Below are 24,734 nucleotides of genomic sequence, written 5' to 3'. Positions count from 1 at the left end.
CCAACGTACATATCTGCAACTGTTTAAGGCTCTCTACCTCAACACTGGACACGTCAAAGTAAACATTATAAACTGGTATTCAGTGGGTGCACGATGATGATGTATTGAAGCATCCATTGTAGCGGACAGTATTGCAATGCTTTGTTTCTCTTTGACTTGTTCATGACCTGTTTAATCTTTAAATATTTGCTGGCAATTCTGTAACCGGAGCTGAATCTTTCTCATGTGACACACATCAGTCGTGGTCCCACACCAGCTAAACACCCTCTGGCTCCGCCTGCTACATGCCCCAAACTCTCAATGTTCTGATGGTGCATGGGAGGCTCAATGTTTACAATTTTGGGGGGGGATAAACCCATGGATGGCAAACTAATAGCAGTCAATGAACAATAAACTGGGTTAAGGGAATGTCATTTTTTTTTTTTTATCATAAAAATACATACTTCAACTTTAAATATGCAAACACTTTTTGGGGCCCCTGTGTTTTAATGAGAAATGGGACACTATGCCATGTTTATTAGTCACAGATGCATTTCTCACCTTCTCCTCCAGAGTTCTGAACATGAGCAGCACTTCTGTATAATGAGGGATGAACCACAGGTTCACTAGAGTCTTTCCATCGGCTGTTAACAGTCTTCTGGGACGAGGCTGAAATGTCCTGAACAGCCAGAAGCAGTTTTGATTTAGAAAGGCATTTACATTGTGAAAAGAAATGACTATATATTTATTTATGCATTTAGGTATTTATTTGTGCATTTAGTTTTGCATGCATTTTCCAAATTTTTTATGATACGAAATCCATCAAAACTATGAAATATACATTTACGTTTTATTTTTGTTTCTTAATAGTTACCACTGTTTGTCATTTTGACATCCTTTGACACTTAATTGTTTATCATTCACTATTCAGCCCAACTCATACATTAACAAAATTACTTGTTAAACAATTTATTTGTCTACAAAACTAAATGTTCAAGCATTTAAGCAAAAGCCAAATGATCAAAATGTTTAAAAGCTCAAAAGGTTTTGAAGCTCATTAAGCACATGAATTCGTTGTCTAAATCGTTCGTCTAAGATTCAACATCACATTAAACTGGAACTCTTTGTATGTATTTTCTTCTATATGCTTCACCTTGGATCAGGACACAATCTGTCCTCTGACTGCACGTCTGATCTGGTTTCGTTGGGTGTTCCCATCACAAAGTGATTGTCGCGGATATGTGGCACCTCGTGGAGCAGTGAAGTGAAACTGTGGCAAAGAGCAACCACCTGCCCTCGGACACAACTCTGTGACATTCGCATGTTAAATCTGAAAGAGACATAACCAGTCCTAGAGCAAAGAACACTGTAATATAAAGATTTGGGGTCATTTCCTCCTTTTATAGAAAATAAAATGTGGGAAACATAATTCTGTGACGAAGCCTACTTGTGACAGAACTCCAGAATCAGTTTCCTCTTGATCCTGGACACTTCTTCCTTTTGAGAGAAGAATGAAGGAATAAGGAACATTTCCATTTAATTGAGAAATTAATATCAGTTTTCTCTTAACGCTTACTAGAGCTGCACGATTCTGGATAGAGAATCATGTTTTTTTTTGTTTTAAATAGAGATCATGATTCTCCCACAATTCTGAGTAGACAAAATAACATGCAATTTACTAGAGGTTCTGACAAAATGTTAATTGCTACAGAATATTTAAATATATATATATAAAAAAAATGGTTTGAATGAATGATTCAATGACTTACTCAAAGACTTGACTTGTTTCATAACTGGATGAATCAGCGTTTGTCAACGAATCTCTTGAACGAATGATTCAATGACAAACACATTTTTTATCAGCCACTGGTCGCCATCTACTGGTGTAACTATGTAATTGATATTTATTTATTTTTTTAAGTTACTTTCAAAAGGGGGTTTACTTTATTCTGTTTGCTACCATATACCTCAGTGTTTATATCCAAACTAAAAACTTTTATGGCAGTAATTCTGTGATAATTTGAATATTTCTACCATGGAAATAATAATACTGTGTGGTTGAAAATACTGTTTGTGAAGCTGTTTGATACATGACAACTCTCTCTGGTTCAGCTGCAGTGCAAACACAGGTTTAATTCAACACAGGTTTGTCAAAGGTTTAATAGACACAGACAAAGCGTTGTCATTTAGGAATAAGATCGTGTGGGTGTTTGAATCGAGATTGTAATTATTAACAATTAATCGTGCAGCTCTAATGCTTACATACAGAGCTTAGCTTCAGCGAACTCGTCTGTTCTTTCTTCTTTATAAATGCATTCAGCATTTCATCTCGAACTCCCACTTTCTCCAGCTGAATGGACACAAAAGCACCTGCAAGCCTGAATTACAACAAACATTTCACATTTTACATATGGGTGAATCTCACAAACCATTGCATTGTATTTTCTATTAAGAATATAAATAAGAACTGTAAGAACAGTGATTTCTGTTTATTTCAATTAACATAAATTAAAGGCAGAAAAACATATACGAGCATAAAACACTGTAAAGTATTTAAAATCAGAATATCTTTTGCATTAAATCGACACTAAAATCTTTCTGAAAAGTTTAATTTTCTTCATGCATGTAGACCTGTTTCTAGTAGCAAAGGCACGTCTCCTGGTTTCAGAGGAAGTCGATCCCTCATGCTGCAATGGCAGGTCTGTATCTAAGGACTGATCCAGCTTCTCTATCCTATAGCACAAGGACGCTTGTTTAAGCGCTCCAATCAGAGCATTCTTCTGAACCACCTGACACACCAGAACCACATGCAGGTTCTCCAAGCTGGACTGATTCATGAGCTGATGCACAGAGACAAAGAGTCAAATGATTCATATGCTGAACAAAAATAATGTGCATAACAATTATAAATCATGTGATTACCTGTAGAACTGCTTCGTTAGATTGAAAGCTAAATTTGCCCATATGACTCTCATCAAGTTCCTGAACACACAGAGGCAGGCTGTTTGGGACAAACCTATGAAACAGGAAGGGAATGGGATAAACTAAAATCAACTAGATTTTACACATTCGGAACCAATGGTGCAAGAGGACTTATAATTTGATATATTGAGAAATAGTAATAGATATACAAACCTTAAAAGCTATCACTAATTACAGCATTTAGGCAGCAACAAACCTTATAAACACACTACAACAGATTCTGATAATCTGCATGACAGGTCAATATTGGTCCTGCAGACTTTTACCTGTCCGCATTCTGTTTGTCGTCCTGGAGGGCGGTGATGAACAAGGGAAGTTGTTTTGGAGTCTCTTTCCTCACAGCAAACTCAAACTGCACCGGCCGCATGTACAAATGAACATCATCAAAGCCCATCACTCTGGCCACTGATTTATATAATCTAGAGCGACATGACAGAAAGAAAAAGACATTCAGCTGAGAGTTAGATCATTTCAGCTGTTTTTTCAGTCATCATTTGAAGGAAAGATTAAAGGCAGCAAAAAAATATGTAATTGTATAAAATATAATTGTGTGTGTGTGTATATATACATATTCACTGTCTGTGAACAAACACCCTAAACGAGCACTGCTCTTGACTGAATAACTATATTAAGCTTTAATAAGGATTAATCTATATTCAATTTATAATTTATCCAGTGTTTGATTATTCAATTTCTGTATATTTACCGGTTAAACCTAAAAAGTGCTGTTTACAAGGTTACATGGGTCAAAAACAATGAAAACAATAACTTAACTTTTTTGTGCATTTTAGCAGGGTAGGTAAAAATCTGAACCGGTAGAAAAAATCCTTAGCATTGACCACTGATATATTAAAGGTACAGCTAAATGTGACATTTATTACAATGGGATTATGTGAAGAATGTTTTAAGTTCACTTAAATTAAAAGTTGTTATTTTTTATAGCCTATTAAATGTTACAATTGATAGCTTTCAATTTTACCATAACGTTTAATGGCTACAATTAATGGATAATATTGAGGAAAAAAATCAATTTAATAGAGACATCAATATACTGTGATCACTATCAGTGCAGTATCAGTGATTCAGAGTGCTTAGTGAAAAAATGGCATTAAAAATATTTCACATCTATCATCTTTATGTTGTTTTTACATTACTTTGGAGATTCAATGTGAAAGTATAGCAATATAAAAATATATAAAAAACATTAAGGTTGATATGATGAAAAATATGCAATTATTTAGTCATTTTTAGGAGCACTAATATATATTTATATATTATATATATTTATAGGTTTAACTGTCATGAAAATAATCTCAAAATGCAACAAGCCACATTATACATTTTTCATCTTTTTTCCTCACTGAGGTCCACTTATGTTCCAAAAACATGATTAGATTTTTCATGATCATTTTCCACCCTCTCTGACTAATGAATAATTAAACAGTCGATTTGCATGCTGTAATTTCTGCCAAACCGGCTTAAGCTATTTCTGCCCCATCCTTCATTGTGGAAATTAAGTAATGAACCATTTTTGCATCCAAGTTTCAAGGAATCAAGGAAAAAAATCAAGGAAAATTTTAACTGCTCAGCAATATTGCTTTCCAACTCAACTGGGACAGGTGTTCAGTTTCTGAAGCTGATTCAATGATGCGGTGGCGGAGTGTGACGAGCTCTAACAATGTGCAGAACATCTTCAGCATGAACAACTGTCTGTCTTTGCCTTGTTTCCTCTCCTGTTCCTCGGAAGATCTCACAACGGACATTCCCAGCTCTCTGACCAGAACAGGATCTTCCATGAACCCATCTGAGAACAACTGAAACAATACAGAACACTGACTGTATCAGGCACCTCTTAAAGGATGAATGAACAAATGAACATTTAACACAAAATTGGATAAATAATGCAGAACAACCTTATTTATTTCTTTGTTAGTTGATAAATAGATGCCACTTGCTGGATTGAAAGTGCGACATCAATGTTGAATACTACTGCTCAAAATGTTAATCACTGCATACTCTTAAAGGAGGTCATGAACTGCATTTTAAAAAATAAATGTGAATGTTCATTATAAGGTCCACTTATAATGTTAGCAAAATTTTTACAACAAAAACATCCTGATTTAGATTAGGCTATTTTTGACCCTCTCTTTGAAACACTCTTGTTTTGATAGGCGTAATTTTCAAGACTTGAAAGTAAACGCCCATTGCTATGATTGAGTTAGTTTTGCACATTAAAATAATTTTCAACGTCCCCGCCATCACACTTGTAGAATTGTTTTGAAAACTTCCGATGTTCGCTATACATTGAGCCAGAGTCTGACCCTGAATCAGAAGACAAACCTACACCTCAAATACCAAGGCTGCGACATCTTGGTAATTAATTATCTATATTTATATTTATTCCTTATGTATTTTTGAGATAGTATTGTATATTATAACATTATTTTAGTATTGAAACGAAGACGCTACAGAATGTGTTTACATAGTTACATAGTTGAAACATTTACCAATTTATATGGCAAATAAAGTTAAAGTACTTGGAGTTACCACAGTTATAGTTGACAAATGATAACAAAATATGAATTAATGACCATCGCTTCTTATATTCATTGTTCATACTTTTCAGTAAAGTGAATACATTTCAAACGATCTGTAACAAACAAGGCAATAGTGACACATGTTAAAAAAAAAATTGTTGCGTGAGAAATCCTGTGTTTGCGTCTGTCTCGTATTTACTACATGACATCCATGAAGTGGTGGGCGGGGCTAAAGAGGCAATGATGTGGAAGTAGGCGTTGATCTTCTGCAGAGGCGGTCTTTCGTCGCACTATGACATACATCATACTGATACAAAATGTAAAACGAGTCGTTTGAGCAGATTGGTTTCAATAAAAGCTGTTTTTGGACTAACAAGGAAGTTTTGAGTTCTGAAACTTGCAGGATATTTTTAATAGTACAATGACCTCTTATGCGTCAAAAGATCATGGAAAATTTTATTTCTCAATTCATGACCCTCTTTAAATAAAACAGAAGCTGTGTCTGGCTGATGCTGTACTGAAATTTCTCTCATTAATACATTAAGATTAATAAAGCACTTTTCCTTTTATTTCCCCCCTAAACGTTACAGCAAGTTTGACAGTGGCATCTCAGCTTATTTGGAGCACAAAAAAAAGACACATACGTCTCTCTGGATCTGAGAACTGTAGGTGGTGCCAGGAGCTGCAAGCATGTGCCAACGATGCAGGGCCGTTTTCAAGAGCCTTTGCTCAAGGTTGACTCTCTGAGATGGTGTTTTCGCTCTGTGCAGCTCAAATAGTTCAGTACAGGACCGCTCAAGATCCTCGTACAGCCGAGACGCCAAACACAATGAGGGGTGTATCTCTAAAAAATACACACTCTTCAAAGAAGGCCTGCAAAGAAGGCACAAAGACACACCCTAAAACAAGTGTTTTGCCTTTTATGCTTTTAGATTTAGATTTAAAATAAGATTTGCAATTCATTTTGTGATGCATCCCTTAATGTGATATCATATTTAACAAGAATAAAAGGTCTGCATTTATCCATTACATGCAGTCATTTATATTTAGAAGTATGCATTTGGCAGATGATTTTATCCACTGTACTTACATTGCATTCCCAATCAAATGCAATCAAATGGGAATCAAACACATGAATTTGGCATTGCTAGCGTCACGCTCAATTATTTAAAGTACAGGAATTACAAGTACTGTGCTAAATAAGAATCGGTTATTAGAATCGGTTTTCATGCTTAGATGTTGAAAACATGGTTTGTCACATATTTTATATTGTAGCAGCACCTCTCTTCCCAGTCTGTCAGAAACACTCTGTTTAGTTTCGGTCTCTATGAAGCCCCTCCTCCTGAAAAGGGCAATATGCTCTCTGATTGGTCGGCTGGACCAGTGTGTTGTGATTGGTCAACCGCTTCCAGCGTGTTTCAGAAATGTCCCGCCCCTTACCATAACTGTGAGTTTCAACACACTACTAACTTACTCAACCAGGCCTCACCTCATTTATTTTGCGAATTCTTTAAATGAGGAATATCGTGACATACTTTCCCAGATGAAAACTCAAGACTACAATCAGGAAGTTCAGAAACAGTGCTTACTGATATAGCAATAACTCCTTTTGGAGTGACTTTTGTGCTTTGTAACTTTGCAGACTGTTTTCATGCTCAAACAGAAACATTACACACTAAAGAAAGTTGAAAATGTAAAAACAAAAAGCATAATAGGTCCTCTTTACTAAAGTAAACAGTTAATTTGAGTTATGCTGAATTTACGATTGATTATTTTAATCTTTACCTGCTTCCACCGACTGATACCAAATGTTTAGGGATGCAGTTTGGTGGCAGGCCGTATTCACTAGGACAACCATTCTGTCCCTCCCTCCATATTCTCTCGAGATACTGCCGCTGCTCATCAATCTAACGTTCAGGAAACATCAGAGAATAAAATAGTCTGACATTTTAGGTGGGCTAAACATGATTAAACAGCAAATGCTTGGTTACATGGTTGTTCAGCACTAGTTTGATAAGCTGTTGGTGGCTGTGGAGGCAGACGATCGTGTCCCTGTAAGCTCGAACAAAATATCCAGCAGTAAAATCAATCTGTGGCCTTCTGTGCATGACATCTGTGATGACCTGAGCCAATCTGAACTGTTCCTCTGGATCTGTGACATGCTGATACGCCTCCAAATAGCAATTCAAGAGCTGTAAATACAAGACGGCATTTTATCATTGACATGCACTTCTGTTCAAAAGTTTGGGGAAGTAATTTGAAAGAAATATATAATTCTAATTTTAGCAATGATGCATTAAATTGTGAAAGTGACAGTAAATACATTTATATTCTATTTGAAATAAATGCTGTTCTGGAAAAATGTACCTTAGTTTCCACAAAAATATGAAGCAGCACAACTGTTTTCAACATTGATAATAATAAGAAATGTTTCTTGAACAGCAAATCAGCGTATTAGAATGATTTCTGAAGGATCATGTGACACTGAAAATTCAGCTTTGCATCACAGGAATAAATTACATTTTAAAAATATATTACAATAGAAAACAAGTTCACATTATTACTGTTTTTAATCTGTATTTGATCAAATAAAAGCAGCCTGGCTGAGCTCCTTTTAAAAGCATTAAACAATCCCAAACATTTGAACGGTAGTGTACAGTATCATTAAAATTACACTGAATTGCAGTCACACATCACATACCTGTATTTTGTGCTCCAGAAATTCTGTTTCACATGTCCATATGTCTAAAAGTACAGCCAACCGATCCACATCCATTCTAGCCAGAGAGTGAAGTTCTCCTCCAGATCCATCAGATGCACGTGATTCTGACAGAACAACATGAAATGACAATTGTGAAACACAGATTACAAACTAAAGGTGTCTTTAAACTTCTTAGTTATGGCAGCTCTGTGTCATCGTACTAAAATATGAATCACCTAACATACATTATAGAAACACTTTTCACCATGAATTCCCAAAGGATAAAAAAACAGTCCCGACCTACATTGTTTTCTTGTTAAATATCCTTTATCACTTGGAAATTGTTCTGGTTATCAAGTAAAATGAGTTGTCATAAGTTTAAGTTAATTGATTTTTTAATGTTTGCAATATAAGTGAACATATCAGTTATAAACAGTTGAAACAAGTTTGATATATAGATCCTACTTTACCTGCATACATACAATACACTCATGTAAAGCAATACTATAGAGCAAATCTTGGTTGCGTGATTGTTTGTATCAAAAAATATAAACTATATTTGGCACAGCTCTATATATAAAATTGGATATATGTTATATCCAACCTTGTCCGCAAACATACAATACACTCACGTAAAGTGATAAATACTATATAGCAAATCAACTGCCTGATTTTTTATTTCCTTGCAAAATGTAACTATATTATCGCCTAGCTCTTTATTAAAAAGTTGGATATATTAGTATATCCAACCTTATCCGCATACATGCTGTACAGCACACTCACATATATCAATGTATAGTATGTTGCAAATCTCAACTGCTTGATTGCTTGTATCATTGCAAAATGTAAACTATATTAAACTGCAAAAAAAATACTATTTTTGTCAAAAATAAATTCATAGACTAAGATGTTAGATGTTCCAATGTTGGCTATATTCAAACTAATGAATACATATGATAAAATGTAGGCCTATAATCTTTTTTTTCTTCTTTTTTTTACAAAGAAAGAGTACACTTGAAATATTGTTGAAATTGTAATTATTGTTGTAATTGTAACATTTTTAATAAAATAGCAAAACATATTTATAAGAGAGATGTAAGCGAAATCTTAAATGGTCAATATAAGTCTTCTTCTAAATACATCTTTTGTCCTTGCATTGTGGCTCAGTCAGTTTCACACCTGAGTGAATGGCTCATCATTATGCAGAGTGGGTGGGACATTCATAATCTAAGGTGTAAACCACTCCTCCCCCTCGCATATTGGCTTTCCAAGCAAAACCTGTTTTACACCATTTAAATCAATGTATTTTTTTTTGTGAACGATAAAGCAAGACTATTTTTACATCATTTTGAAGCTAGAACTCAAATGGACAACATCCATTAGTCAAAAGACTTGTGGACACATATTTAATATGTGTTTTGTGGTCTTAATTCAGCAACTTTCATTTTAATTTTTTCCAATAACCACGCATAAACATTATTCTCTTAAAAATACAAACATCTACATACACGTTGCTCGCATATTATGGTAGCCCTGTTTGTGCTATATAGAGTGAATTTACACCTTTGCCATTAACATGTTTATAAATAACTGAAAAAAGCACAAATGTCAAGGCATGTCAGAACATCTCAAGGACCCCAAAAACAGCTTGGTCCCCAGAGGGTTAATAGCAAATGCATTTGCACCCATTTATGCGCCCATGGGTGTGCTGGTCTGAAAAGAGGTGTGTTCAGGCGCATTGTTGGCGCGTTGTTATTTTGAGGCAACTGAAAAATACTGCGCCATTGACCAACTGAAACCTGGTCTAAAGTCAATGGCTGGCGCAATATTTTTTTTTGTTATTTATAGAGCACGTTAGTCAAATGAGTCTACAGGCGGGTCCATTACACATGTATACTCTGCTTATACAGTAGATGGTCTACTTGTGTGCTTCCGTTTCCTCTCTGGAGAAGAGTTCAGTCTTTCCACTATCAAATTCCGCCATGTAAATAGTGAGCGTGAGTGCAACTAGCTTTTAAAGGGAATGGGAGATGACACTCTGACTGGTTTATCACGTTGCGCCCAAAACACACCCATTACTCATTAAGAGAATTTTTCAGTTCGTCAAAATAGTAAAAGTGGATTCGGACACGCTCTAAGTGCACTTGCGCTTTAGACCATGGGCTTAGATCGTTAAAATAGGACCCTGAGTGTTGTTAAAGCGCTATACAAATAAACTTTACTTGAATTGTATATGATATTGGAAAATGAGCATAATTAAGGGGAGGGGGGAAACATCTGCCCTGACCTCTGCTCCTCTGTATGAAATGAGACGCAGTGAGCAGCAGATGTTGCTCCAACTCTTGCAGGTCCACCAGGGCCACGTCATAGATGATGTAGAGACCCCGCTGGTCCTGCGTGTGGATGCAGCTCCCATCTGTGCTGTAGTAATCATGGAGGTTTTCCACCTCGGGAAACTCCATAAACTCGGCAAAGTGAACCTAAAACAGAACAGAGATTTACCCTCTCTGCCTTTCACATTGCATTGGTTTTTCCATAAAACACTGGGTGAATCTGCAAGTTAGGAACCTTATGGTCAACCAGACTGTTGTAGATGAAGTGATTTGATCCAAGAGCTCCAGTAGAGCTATCGTGTCTTCTAGCAGCACTCATCCAGCCCGTCTCCTCCATCCTTCTCACCAGATCTCCTCCGACCAGCTCCAGACCCGCGGTGTCCATCGCCAGAGTCCTCTCCACTGACCGCAGGTAGTTCAGCATGCTCAAACAAGTGCGCTACACAAACAAGAGGCCAGGACTCAATAAAAAACAGTATTTAAGTGAGTAAAGCCCATATAGTAGGAGAAATAACCCATGCAAAACAGCACTGTGATGGTAATACCCTGGTATTTTCAGAAAAGCATTTCAAATGTGACACCAGAAAAAAGTTTCTTACCTCTTGAAAAATTAACCTATGAACTTATTTTTTTTTACCAAAACAAAGAATTTAGTAGGGTATGGTCATAATTCTCCTGATTTATGGTAATTTTAAGCCACAGACCTACTACGTTCACAAGCTTGTGGTCAGTAATATATATATTTTAAAATAAATTCATATTTTTATTCAGCAAGGATGCAATAAATTGACCAAAAGTGACAATAAAGACATTTATAATTTTACAGAAGACTTTGATTTCAAATAAATGCTATTCTTGAGATATGAAATCAGAATTGTGAGATAAAAAGTCGCAATTGTTTTATTCCATGGCGGAAAAAAAGCTTCCATAGGTTTCAACATTGATAATAATAAGAAATGTTTCTTGAGCATCAAATCAGCATATTAGAATGATTTCAGAAGGATCATGTGACACTGAAGACTGAAGTAATGATGCTGAAAATTCAGCTTTGATCACATGAATAAATTACAATTTAAAATATATTACAATTCAAACCAGTCATTTTAAACTGATTGATGAGACTGATGACTTCTTATAAAAACATAAAAAAACTTACCAACCTATTGAACAGCTTAATAATAATAATAATTCATAGTTTATATACCAAAAATTATATACTAAATAATGTTTTTCCTATCTAAGGAAGTACTCATTTGTATGTTTTGTCTGTAATAATAATAAAATTATATATTACAAAAAAAAAAAGCAGGAAACCATAGTATCAGTATAGTGAATGACCAAAACAAGTTTTATTATGTATAATGGTTATGTATTTGCATGATAGACTTTCAACAAATTATTGTATTACCATAGTACATGTCCAAAAAAGGTACACATCTAAAAAAGTGTGATAATACTTACATGTACATTTTGGTGCTTTTATAGGAAAGACCAAAATCTCTCAAACCTTTCACATCTCTCATGACAGTTTTTGGCTGAGTTTTACCTTGAGTTCTCTGATCCGGAGATGTCTCAGGTAGATTAAAGATTCATAAGCTCCTCTGACTGTTATAGGCTCCTTGTCAGCTTCTTCAGTGTCTTCATACTTCTCATGCGGAAAAGCACTGCTGCTTTGACTAGAACAGTTAGGAGACAAAGAGTTGTTAAAAGAAACCCTAACACACATTATAGACACAGTTTGGTGTTTGGAAAATTACCCTTTATTCTTTTTCTCAGAGCATTTCTGATCTGCATATTTAGATAAATGAGAAACCTGTCCAGTGGCCACCTGGAGAAAAAAAAGAGGAAAATAATGAGCACACAATAAAAAATAAACTCGCAATTCCAAATTTATATCTCGCAATTCTGTCTTTTTCTCACAATTCTACCTTTATTTCTTGCAATTCTGACGTAATTTCTTGCAATTCCGAGTTTATATCTCGCAATTATGAATTGTTTTTCACAATTCCAAGTTTATATTGCGCAATTCTGACTTTTTTCTCACAATTCAGAGTTTATATCTCAATATTCTGACTTTATTTCTCACAATTCTAAGTTTAAATCTTGCAATTCTGCCCTTTTCTAGCAATTCTGACTTTATTTCTCTCAATTCCAAGTTTATATCTCACAATTGTGCCTTTTTCTCGCAATTCTGCCTTTATTTCTCGCAATTCCGAGTTATCTCGCAATTCTGACTTTGTTTCTCGCAATTCTGCCTTTTTACTCACAATTCTAACTTTACTTCTCGCAATTCTGACTTTATTTCTTGCAATTCTGACTTTATTTCTCGCAATTCTTCCGACTTTATTTCTCGCAATTCTGCCTTTTTTTCTCACAATTCCGAGTTTTTATCTCACAATTCTGACTTTTTTTTCGCAATTCTGACTTTACTTCTCGCAATTCCGAGTTATCTCGCAATTTTGACTGTTTCTCGCAATTCCAAGTTTATATCTCACAATTCTGCCTTTTTCTCGCAATTCTGCCTTTATTTCTCGCAATTCTGAGTTATCTCGCAATTCTGACTTTGTTTCTCGCAATTCTGCCTTTTTCTCACAATTCTAACTTTATTTCTCGCAATTCTGACTTTATTTCTCGCAATTCTGCCTTTTTTCTCACAATTCCGAGTTTATATCTCACTATCCTGATTTTATTTCTCACAATTCTTCTGACCTTATTTCTCGCAATTCCAAGTTTTTATCTCACAATTCTGACTTTTTTCTCATAATTCTGACTTTATTTCTCGCAGCTCCGAGTTTTTAATCTCACAATTCTGACTTTATTTCTCTCAATTCTGACTTCATTTCTCGCAATTCCGAGTTTTTATCTAGCAATTCTGCCTTTATTTCTCACAATTCTGAGTTATCTCGCAATTCTGACTTTGTTTCTCGCAATTCTGCCTTTTTCTCACAATTCTAACTTTATTTCTCGCAATTCTGACTTTATTTCTCGCAATTCTGCCTTTTTTCTCACAATTCCGAGTTTATATCTCACTATCCTGATTTTATTTCTCGCAATTCTTCTGACCTTATTTCTCGCAATTCCAAGTTTTTATCTCACAATTCTGACTTTTTTCTCGTAATTCTGACTTTATTTCTCGCAGCTCCGAGTTTTTAATCTCACAATTCTGACTTTATTTCTCTCAATTCTGACTTCATTTCTCACAATTCCGAGTTTTTATCTAGCAATTCTGACTTTATTTCTCGCAATTCTGACTTATGTCTTGCAATTCCGAGTTTAGAATTGAATTTATATTTAGCAATTCTGACTCTTTTTTTTTTTTTTTTTACAATTCTGAACTTAGATATAAGATATAAACTTGCAATTGCAAGTTATAAATTCTGAATTGCAAGAGATAAATTTAGAATTGTAAGATATATACTCATAACTGGGAGAAAAATCTTTTTTTAAAGTCACAATTACCTTTTTTATCTTTTGTTTTGTGGTGAAAACACGCTTCCCAACTTGTGAACAATGTGCACCAAAGAATTGTTCATAACAAGACCAGGAACACGTATTTAAAAAGTAAAATTCATGTTGATGTTACATGTATGAACTGTCTCCCTTGTTTCATAGTGTTTTTGGTTTTCCCCAGTCTGTCTAATTAGTCATCTCCTTCACCTGTCTCCTGTTAATTATCTAATTTAGTTCTTTTTGTTTGCTCTGTGGGTGCTTCTCAATATCCCTCCTCGTTTCCTCGCTCCTCCGTCCTCCATTCTATGACCCGGAAACCGATCGAGTTCAGCCATCTTGAAGGACATCTCAATTCTCTAATTGCACCGCGAAGAGGCGAGGAACGAGGAGTGAGGAGGCATCCTGAGGAGCCATAAGCAAGGATACACGGGTGTATCCTTTCCGGAAGAGTTTTATCGCCTAAACGTGACGCACAAATAAATTCTCCTCCCCCTTCACATCTGTCACAATAATTTTAATTTATTCTTTACCTTTGCAGTTTAAATTAACCACATATCTCACATATTTCAACAGGGTATCTTGCTTTATTATTATTTATTATGAATTTCTTAAATAATCAAACTTTAACAACATAAGGGCAGATCCTTTGAGAGCTGCTGATGATGCTGTGAAGTGAAGCTCGAGTGATCAAGTATTCCAATGTATAAGCTTTCCTTCGATTCCTCCGTCCTCCTTTTCTTTCCTTGCAGCCTTCCCCGCAAAAGAGGATGCACAAATAAGAATTGAGAAGCACCCTGTGTATTTAGACCCTGTGTTCTCCCTCAGTCTTCGTCCGTTCTCGTTCATGTTAAGTGTGGTTTTCTCCTGGTTCCTGAGTTTTGACATTTAAGACTATTTTCAAAATCATCCTTCATCTTCGTGCTATTTCCACTACCATGTTACGTAACAGTTGACTTGGAGAATATAATTTACTATTCACACAGATGTTCACCTGAGGCATGTTTGTTGTGTTATAAATGCTTTTCCATATAGCAGAAGATTCTTTGAGAGTTTCTGTGCTGATGGATGGAGGTTTTGAGGGTCTTTCTGGCTGACGAACAGATGCAGTGTAATGCTTCAAAGCATCAATCACTTTATGAAGATCTGACTCCTTTAGAAGAAAGTGCAAAACAAGACCATTATTGTAATGTTGGAGTATAGTAGTGTAACTTTGGTTAATTCATTAGCTAATATTAACTAACAATGAGCCATGCATTTGTTGCAGAATTTATTCATCATTGTTAGATAATTTCAGCTCAGGTCCATTAAAAATAATATTTAAAGATACAACTTTTGATTTTAATAATGTATTAGTAAATAATGTAATTAACATTTATTAAAATTAATAAATGCTTTAGAAGTTTTTAATTGTTAGTTCATGTTTACTAATGTAGTTAACTAAAGTTAACAAATGGAACCTTATTGTAAAGTGTTGCCGATATAATGTGCTCTGACAAACTTCAGTGCGATTGAACTAATACTGACATTAACCAAAGCAAACCTGACAAAAAGTTTAGTATATATGAAATAATTAATATATGAGTGGCAATTTCACCCATTCACCTCCAGGAACTTGCTGTGCATCTGGAGAAGTTCATCCATTGATCTGAGCTCCTTGAGTTTGGCTATTTGTTTTTGTTGCCAAGGATCTCGCTTTGGTTTCATCTGTTTGTTTCCCACAGGAGGCACAATAGAGCTTAGATATCATATTCCATCACATAGTTCATAAATGATCACATATAAAAAATACAGTTGGCTTGTCTCACCTGTATATGCGGAATCCAGTTGGACTCTTTTCTGAGCGCCATGTTCGGACTCTTTCTCCCAAACTTCCTCTCTGCCGCTTCAGTGCTGTCGTACTGCAAGAAGGTCTTCATCTCCTCCTGGTTTTTAAAAGCAGTCTGAAACAGGTAACTAACCTACATAAAATAGAAACAAATCACATTATTGACAGTAACAATTTTCATAATGCACAAGAATTCATCATGTTGTAGAATCTTTTAGATATCATTGAAGTAATTTGATTAGGGTTACCAGACTAAAAAGCTCCATTTCATCTCCAGCTGTCTTGATGGTGCTGCTATCATATTGGATGTTGTAATGTGACAGGAGGAAGTCCAGCTGCGCTTTAAAATCCTCTATATTGGTCGAGTGCAAGGGGACCTCTGACATTGATACAAATTCTCCTAATGGCTCAAAAACAGAGTAGCTATCAGTTAAAGATCTCACATTTTAAACTTTCTTTTAGTGTGTAATGTTGCTGTTTGAGCATGAAAAAGATCTAGATAGATAGATAGATAGATAGATAGATAGATAGATAGATAGATAGATAGATAGATAGATAGATAGATAGATAGATAGATAGATAGATAGATAGATAGATAGATAGATAGATAACATTCATTACCAGCAAAATATGCAGGAGATGTCAAATCTACAGCGCTGGACATCTGATCCTCATTCCACTCGGTCGAAGGGAGATAATGAAGAACCTACAACCAAATAATAAAAACGAAAACAGCACAGTCATTGCTCTGTGTAGTGTATACCTTCATGAAGCCACACACAACCTAACCATAAAATAACACTTAATTTCAACATTACTCTCCTCATCCAGGCCTATGCAAAATATGCTAAATAGAAATCCACTGCCCAGTTATCAAGACAATTTCATTAAGTTATTGAAAAAATCAATTGACACAGAAATTTGAGTTTAAATGACATAATATTAAATTTATGTAGTGATCAATTTTATGTCAACAGAACTCATCAAAATAATGTTTGCAACTTAAATTTGTAATTAAATAAGTAAATCAGATTTTATTTTTAACATTTATAGGTCAACTGAATTTCTTTTTAGAGTGTATTAGGACTCAGAATTAAAGAATTCAGAATTCTTACTGCTTTTACATTTGTTCTCCCCTAGTGTCAGGATTCTGCCCTGACAGTCTTGTCTGTTTTGTCAAGTCAAGTCACCTTCATTTATATAGCTTTACAGTGATAATAGGAAATTTTTAGTAACAGAGATTGTTTTGGCTTTACAGCAGCTCTAGGATAAAGTTATTGTCCAGCTAAAGTTAGTTTGATTGATTGATTCACTTCTGTTGCAAAGATCATTAGTTATTAACTTAGGGGCCGCTAACACGACACCGTTCTAACAAAAAACCCTCAACGCGCTCCGGCCGCCCATCTGCACAAAACAGTGCCTGGTGGCTCGAGAACGCACTCCCGGAAATAGGTTCCAAGGTGCAAGGCTGCAAGCGATTATCAGTTATCTCTGCGCAAACACCGACGTCGCGCACATGCGCATCACGTGTTCAGTGCACGTTTGAAATGTGTGCAGGCGTGTAGTCCTTCTTTACAAATCAGCCCTCAACAAACTACTTGTCTGGCCTTAAAAATGTATAATACATAATTATTTATCGCGTCCGTGTATCAACTGGCCGGAATTTTGAGATCGCAATAGACGTGAAGGACTATAATGCGTTAAGAGCTCACTCACTGCAGAGCTAAACCATTTAGTGCTTTGTAAGTAATCAGCAATATTTTTAAATCTATACGATGTTTAATAGGGAGCCAATACAGTGTTGACAGAACTGGGCTAATATGGTCATACTTGCTGGTTCTAGTAAGAACTCAAGCTGCTGCGTTTTGAACTAGCTGTAGTTTATTTATTAAGCGTGCAGGGCAACCACCCATAAGAGCATTACAATAATCTAGCTTTGATGTCATGAACGCATGAACTAATTGTTCCGCATTTGTCATTGAGAGCATATGACGTAATTTAGATATATTTTTAAGATGGAAAAATGCGGTTTTACAGATACTAGTAATTTATACAGTAATTTATTTCTAGAATTAATTTCTCCTCTTGTGGCAAATTTATTTCAAGAAATTCTATTTCTCTTATTTCTTTCTTTTCTAATTCCTGTTAATTCTCTAGTCATAGTTTTGCCTGTTTTTTTTATTTTTTTTAATTTTTTTTGTTCTTGTTTCTGTTTATCTCATGTTGTCTTGTCTCTAGTCTTGTCTTGTCTTGGTTCCTGCCCTGCTTCTTGTGTCCTCCCTGGTCGTTGACTCTCTTTGACCTGGCAGCCAGCTCTGGTGCTTCAGCAGTTACATCTCTCTGTGCCAAGCCTCTGGTTCCTCAAGCTGTTGCCTTGTTGCTATAGTGTCTGGAGCTGTCTCTTCCCAGACCAGCCTGTTCTCCAGTTGTTTCTGCCCTGGCCTAATTGTTCGGACCTCCCATCTCACAGATCTTGTACTGTGTCTTTTGTTAATAAATATCATTCCCCTGCTCATTCTGCGTCTGGAACCCCCCTCTCTGAATCCTGACAGCCAGTCTTGACTATTTGGTTACATTCATTGAAAATTGGTAAATTAACTGGTTTAAAAAAATTATATAACCTCACTGAACCAACCAAAATCTGAACCTTTTATACCAACAAAACTCATTTTGAGTGGTTAAATCAGGTAGAAATGGCAAGTTACCACTTTCTACAGTGTTCGGTCACACTTTAGTTTGAAGAACACATATTCACTATTAATTACGATTTTTACCTCAGTGAACTCCTAATATACTGCTTGTTAAAAGGATAGTTAACCCCAAAAATGTGTCATTTTGTCAGTTGTTCCAAACCTGTAATAGTTTCTTTCTTCTGTTGAACACAAAAGATATTTTAAAGAATGTTAGTAATTAAACAGTTGACTATAGTCATTGACTGGAAAAAAATCAGTAGCTATGTTTTCATCACCCTGTTTTTATGTGCATTTTGAAGTATTGCATACGAAATGAGTGATGGAAAGGGCAAGTTTCTGAAAAATTCGCTTGAGTTGGTTTTTGACTTGTGCGAAAAAGAGCTAATACGAATAATGGGAGATGGAAACACATTTGCCAAATAAATTCTGACGTAGCGAACATTAAACCCACGTGACTATTCGGCTGTTTCTGCTGATGGTGCTTTATTTACTGTTGGTTTCTAGGTTACCAATACCACTGTCATTAGCTCGAACAACTTGATGAAAACGCATTTGTTTTTGTGAACTTTGAAAAGATTTGCTTCCCGTTTGGATGTAAACCCAGCTTATGGCTACCGTCAACTGTCTGGTTACCAACATTCTCTATAATATCTTCTTTTGTGTTCAGCAGAAGAAAGGAACTCATACAGGTTTGGAACAACATGAGGGTGAGTAAATGATGACACAATTTTCATTTTTGGGACTATCCCTTTAATAGTTAGTAAGTGGTTAAGTTTAGGTATTGGGTGGGATTAAGGGATATAGAATATGGTTATGCAGAATAAGGCATTAATATGTGCTTTATAAGTACTAATAAACAGCCAAAATGCTAGTAATATCCAGGCTAATAAGCAACTAGTAAATAGTGAGAATTGGTCCTCAAACTAAAGTGTTACCCAGTGTTCTTATGTATTCTCACATGCAGAAAGTTGAAGATGCTTTTGATGGAGTGCAGATGGCAAATAAGCCACTGGAGGTAAATGAGGACATCTTCCTGTGTGAGCACAGCGACGGGGCTCTCCACACCTGCCAGGACCTTCTCTCTGGACACGGCAAGGCGACGTGCCCGGTGCACAGAGTCCTCAAATTCATTGCTTAAATGTGTGATCTGTTTCTACACAAAGCAATGGGGACAGGATTAATAGATTCCTTTTGCCACTGAATGCATGAAAATATTCTAAAATGCAGAATTTTAGATTACTTTATATTGAGGATATAGTTTCTCCAAGACAGTGGAATGGCGACCGAATCTCCTCCATCTCAGCATCAGCTGGTATTTGCACCGTGCCAGTTTATACGTTTGATCTGTGTAAAACTGTTAAGAAAGGAGCCAATATTTTCAGAAATGCTTTTAATACAAGATTATAATTGTGTTAGTTATATATGACTTTATACAATACAGATTCTTCCAAAGCAGCTTTACAGTGAATAAACAGGAAAATAACAGATGCAAATTCTGATGCAAAGCAGCTCTAAAAAAAGACAAGAGTTCAGTGTTGAGTTCAGTCAGTTCAGTGTTGAATCAGTTCATGTCATTAATCAGTTATGAAAGAAGCACAATAAAACAGCTCATAAGTGACCTGATGCAGCAGTAAGGGCAGAGCGTCAGGTGTGTGCTCTTGTGTCAGACAGCTCTCCATCTCTCTCTCGGCCACTTCTGCTTGAGACACAACAGGCTTTGTGGACGAAACCTAAAGTCACAGGTCATTTGCAACAACGACAACAAAGGATGTCAAATAAACAGATGCAGGAGATTAAAAGACTTATTAAGAACTCAAATAACTGTTCAAACTCACTTGCAGAGCTTTAAGGAGCACCTGCTGCCTCTCCATACGAAAGTAAGACACATCTTTTGGAATATGGACAGAGCTGAAAAATTTGGCAAGAGTAACAGTTTGGTCTACTGGATACAAAATATGAATGGTGAATCAAGTTCCATGGCATTTTTGAGCATGTGAATGAACATTAATGTTAAGCATTACATAATTCAATTAATGTTTGATAATGACTCATTAATGAAAGTTATAGGAGTTAAGGGTTAGTTCGCACAAAATTGAAGGTTTTGTCATCATTTACTAGTATAGTAGCCATGAAAGCTTGTATCTGTCATGGAATAAAATAATTTAAAAGATAATTGCGACTTTTGACTTTTTTGGGGGACTTTTTTGGGGGGATTGTGAGTAAACAGTAAGAATTGTGAGATAAAAACTCACACCTTTTTTATTTCATTTTTATTCTGTGGCGGAAACAAGCTTATACCCCACAGTCGCCTATGGAAGTCAATGGGGTTCATCAGCTGTTTGGTTTCCAACATCCTTTACAATATCTTTATTTGTGTTCAGCAGAAGAAAGAAACTCACAGGTTTGGAACAACATGAGGGTGAGTTAATAGAGACAAAATTTTAATTTTTGGGTGAACTATCCCTATAAGAACCCTATTTCAGCGGTCTTACCTGTATGGTTTTGAGGATATTTGATGTAACATCTTATTGTCCTCGATCTCTGTCCTCAGAGCCTGAATCTGAGCGGATAGTTCTTGTTGCAGCTGCTCCACCTTCACCGAAGAGCCGAGTCTATATATCTGTGACATCTTCAATTCACAATCCCAGTTTGTGCTCAGAAACTCATGCAGTCGTTCTGTTCTGTCCTTGCAGCTGTAAAGCTGACTGTATTAGTTGCATTTAGAACAAGTCTGATTCAATAGATAGAAAAAATCTTTAAAAGAATGCAAATGAAAAGAACTTTATAAGAGTGAGATACGTTCCAAACTTTTGCTCCAGTATTTGTGTCGGAGTGTTTGGCGCAACGCAGTTGTTATAGAAACAGACGCGCACTTCAAATGAATAGCGGTAAATCACAGCTACAAATCTGAACTCAAGCAAGGTTTGTTAAACACACACACACGCACGCACGCACGCACGCAGTTAATATATTAAAGGGCTCAAATTAGAATCCTTAAAAGAATAAACGAGTATTGTAGCCTACTGTTATTAGATTTTTTTTCCCCATTAGAATTTCCAGTAGCATTCCTAGGCACGTTCAGTAAATCTTAATACAAAATAATAGTATTGTGTTAAAATTAACTTGTGTGCAGCAAATTTCATTGAAGGTACTATATAGTGAGTCTACATGTAGGCCTAAATGTGGCTTTTAACCTGCAGATGGCGATGAAAACTCAGACAAGTGACTCATTTGTATTGTGCTGACACAAGCAAAGAGGACAGACCTGTCAGCTCTATGAAGTCATGAACAGCATCTTTTTTATTTACTTGATTTCACATGAAATAGTCCTTATACTAATTACAAGACCCCAAACAGCTTCTCATTGACCGAGTTAGTCAAGCCTTAGACAGACAGAGATATTTAAAGACAGACAGACAGGTAGGCAGACAAACAGGTAGACAGACAGACAGGCAGGCAGGCAGACAGAGATATTTAAAGATAGATATACAGACAGACAGTCAGATATTTATAATATATATTGTCACTTTAAACCTATACAGCAAGAATAATTTCAATCAGTTGATTCTCAATGTATAATTTAATAAATCAGATCCACCTTCTCTGGATTTAAATAGCACAACATTCCAAGTTGACTTGGATACAGGAGCTCCGATTGGTTCGTGGCAAAAGCAGCCGGTAGCCAATGAGAGATCATCACCAAGGTGCCATCCCACCAATGAGTGCACAAGGGCTCGGGACACATTTTACAGCTATTGTCACTAGGGGGTTGTTTTCCTCCCTGCAGAGAGCAGTAAAACATTATGAATGATTTTCTTAACACAATCAATCCCACTGATTGTACAGCGAATATGAATGAGCGTGATTGCTACACGTGCATGAATACACACTAATTAAAAAATAAAATAAATCAGCAATCAAACAACAAACAGGGGCTACATTTCATACATTTTCAAAAGACACATCATCTCCTTGGTAACCATAGACAATCTGGATGCCCTTCATAGAGGGAAAAGCAAAAGCTAGAGAGAAAAAAAGACTGACAAAGGTTTGAACCCTCTTGTTAAGTCTGGGTTGAAATGAAACTGTCCAGACACCAACAATCTCTTCTGTCATTCACAGACTTTGTCACTTTGGGAGCGTGTTTAGAAGCCATGTTACAAAACCCAAAACCTTTTGGGGAAAATGAGTTGTTATCGGAAAGCAAAACTGTTCAGTGTAAATCAAACACCTCAGTCGCATCACACTTACTGTAAAAGAACAGTGTTGGATACATCATGCTCTGGAGGTTATTTTTAAAGTGATAAAACTGAGGCATAACAGGAAGAAAATGGGGTGAGAAAACAGTCAATGTACATGATATTTGAGCAAATACGAAAACCAAAGATAACTTTATGGCCTTTGATAAACAAGTTTAAAAAGGGAATAGTTCACTTCAAAATGAAAATTCTGTCATCATTTACTCACCCTCAAGTTGTTTCAAACCTGTTTTAGTTGAGTTTCTTTCTTCTGCTGAACACAAAGGAAGATATTTTGAAGAATGTCGGTAACCAAACAGTTGATGGACCCCATTGATTTCCATAGTATTTATTTTTTTTCTACTATGGAAGTCAATGGGGTCCATCAACTGTCTGGTTACGACATCTTCCTTTGTGTTCAGCAGAAGAAAGACATTCATACAGGTTTAAAACAACTTGAGGGTGAGTAAATGATGACAGAATTTTCATTATGAAGTGAACTATTCCTTTAAGCCAAATAGCCAAGACTAGAGCATAGTTTGGACTTGTTCTTTTTCAACTGTATTTTAGCTATATCTCCTGGAAAGTAAACAGGGTTTTCATTAACCCTCATATGGACTCCTTTTGATATTTCCTCATATAAAAAAAAAAAATCCATTAATCTCAGTGGCATAAGATTTTGTGAGTTTTTTTATTTTTCGTTTTTCAATAAAATCAATAAATCTAGAATAATCTGAAAACTTTCACACAGAAATGAAGGCCTGGTTCTAGAGCACAAATGCAGTGTGGAACAAACATGCTCACTCACACTCACACTCTTTCTCTCTCTCTCTCTCTCTCTCTCTCTCTCTCTCTCACACACACACACGTGACTGTAACAGACAGCATTTGTATAGAATTTGGCAAAAAAAATCAGCCACAAATGCAGAAAAAAATTTGTCTCACCCAAAGGGGTGAGACCTAACACACACACGCGCACACACACACACACACACACACACACACACACATCTGGTTCACTATCTTTGTGGGGACTCTCCATAGACTTAATGGTTTTTTGCACTGTACAAACTGTATATTCTATCTCCTTACACTACCCCTACCCCTAAACCTACCCATCACAGAAAACTTTCTGCATTTTTACATTTACAAAAAAACTCATTCTGTATGATTTATAAGCTTGTGTACTCATGGGGAACTCAATTTAGGTCCCCACTGTGACACGAGTCCCCATGAGTCTGTGTGCTTTCAGGTTGAAGTCCCCACCGGGATAGAAAAACATGTACACACAAACACACACACTCCTCATTTCTGCTTATTGCTATTGGTTTTATTTACATATATTTTTTTTATAATTTCTTATTCTAAATGTAAATTTTTTACATTTGGTTTATTGAAATAAATACAATTTGTGAATAGAATCTGACTCTTAGGTTTTTTTAGTGGCATTTTAATTATATTTTTGCAAATGTATGTGGCATTATTGCAAAAACAGACACTTCAAACAATTCTAACCTTTCACAAAAATACTGATTTGTAATGTATTTTATAATGTTTTAACATATATTAGCTAAATATATATATAAAAAAGTTGTGATAGGAGCAGTTGAAACATCCAGAAAAATGAATGGGTCTCCATGGCCCTCTGCTAGATATATATATATATATATATATATATATATATATATATATATATATATATATATATATATATATGATTAAAACCAAACAGTTGACTGTAGCCATTGACTTCCATACATTTTTTTTTACTACTATGGATGTCAATGGCTAGGCTACCGTCAACTGTTTGATTACCAACATTCTTCAAAATATCATATTTTGTGTTCAGCAGAAGAAAGAAATTCATACAGGTTTGGAACAACATGAGGGTGAGTACGTATGCCAAATTGACGTACGATGTGAGTATGACAAATTACATTTTTGGGTGAAATATCCCTTTAAAGTCATGATCCACAGTAAACTGTGCCACTAAAAT

The 24,734-nt window shown here is 35.7% G+C and overlaps 1 protein-coding gene across 1 annotated transcript in view; it reads right to left on the bottom strand.

Moving 5' to 3' along the window:
- The window catches only part of LOC311071753 (uncharacterized protein), a gene marked incomplete at both ends in the record, with an annotated part of 31,236 nt that extends 10,107 nt beyond the window's left edge, over positions 1-21,129 (bottom strand). Inside the window, 26 exons of the mRNA XM_084096293.1 lie at positions 541-658; positions 1,133-1,309; positions 1,427-1,476; positions 2,246-2,357; positions 2,611-2,819; positions 2,902-2,995; positions 3,228-3,380; positions 4,639-4,775; positions 6,143-6,371; positions 7,284-7,405; positions 7,490-7,690; positions 8,200-8,324; positions 10,487-10,679; positions 10,768-10,971; positions 12,079-12,208; positions 12,290-12,360; positions 14,974-15,132; positions 15,585-15,686; positions 15,788-15,940; positions 16,056-16,207; positions 16,429-16,513; positions 19,459-19,653; positions 19,741-19,854; positions 20,120-20,230; positions 20,336-20,408; positions 20,993-21,129. Coding sequence (XP_083952419.1) covers positions 541-658; positions 1,133-1,309; positions 1,427-1,476; positions 2,246-2,357; positions 2,611-2,819; positions 2,902-2,995; positions 3,228-3,380; positions 4,639-4,775; positions 6,143-6,371; positions 7,284-7,405; positions 7,490-7,690; positions 8,200-8,324; positions 10,487-10,679; positions 10,768-10,971; positions 12,079-12,208; positions 12,290-12,360; positions 14,974-15,132; positions 15,585-15,686; positions 15,788-15,940; positions 16,056-16,207; positions 16,429-16,513; positions 19,459-19,653; positions 19,741-19,854; positions 20,120-20,230; positions 20,336-20,408; positions 20,993-21,129 — 3,606 coding nt within the window. The remainder of the gene's footprint in view (positions 1-540; positions 659-1,132; positions 1,310-1,426; positions 1,477-2,245; positions 2,358-2,610; positions 2,820-2,901; positions 2,996-3,227; positions 3,381-4,638; positions 4,776-6,142; positions 6,372-7,283; positions 7,406-7,489; positions 7,691-8,199; positions 8,325-10,486; positions 10,680-10,767; positions 10,972-12,078; positions 12,209-12,289; positions 12,361-14,973; positions 15,133-15,584; positions 15,687-15,787; positions 15,941-16,055; positions 16,208-16,428; positions 16,514-19,458; positions 19,654-19,740; positions 19,855-20,119; positions 20,231-20,335; positions 20,409-20,992) is intronic.
- Between the last annotated feature and the right edge of the window lie 3,605 nt (positions 21,130-24,734).

Source organism: Abramis brama (genome assembly GCF_963993115.1).
Source record: "Abramis brama genome assembly, chromosome: 21".
In the NCBI taxonomy this organism is placed as follows: Eukaryota; Metazoa; Chordata; class Actinopteri; order Cypriniformes; family Leuciscidae; genus Abramis; species Abramis brama.
Note: the sequence above shows the minus strand (reverse complement) of the source record. Positions and strands in the feature narration are given on the sequence as shown.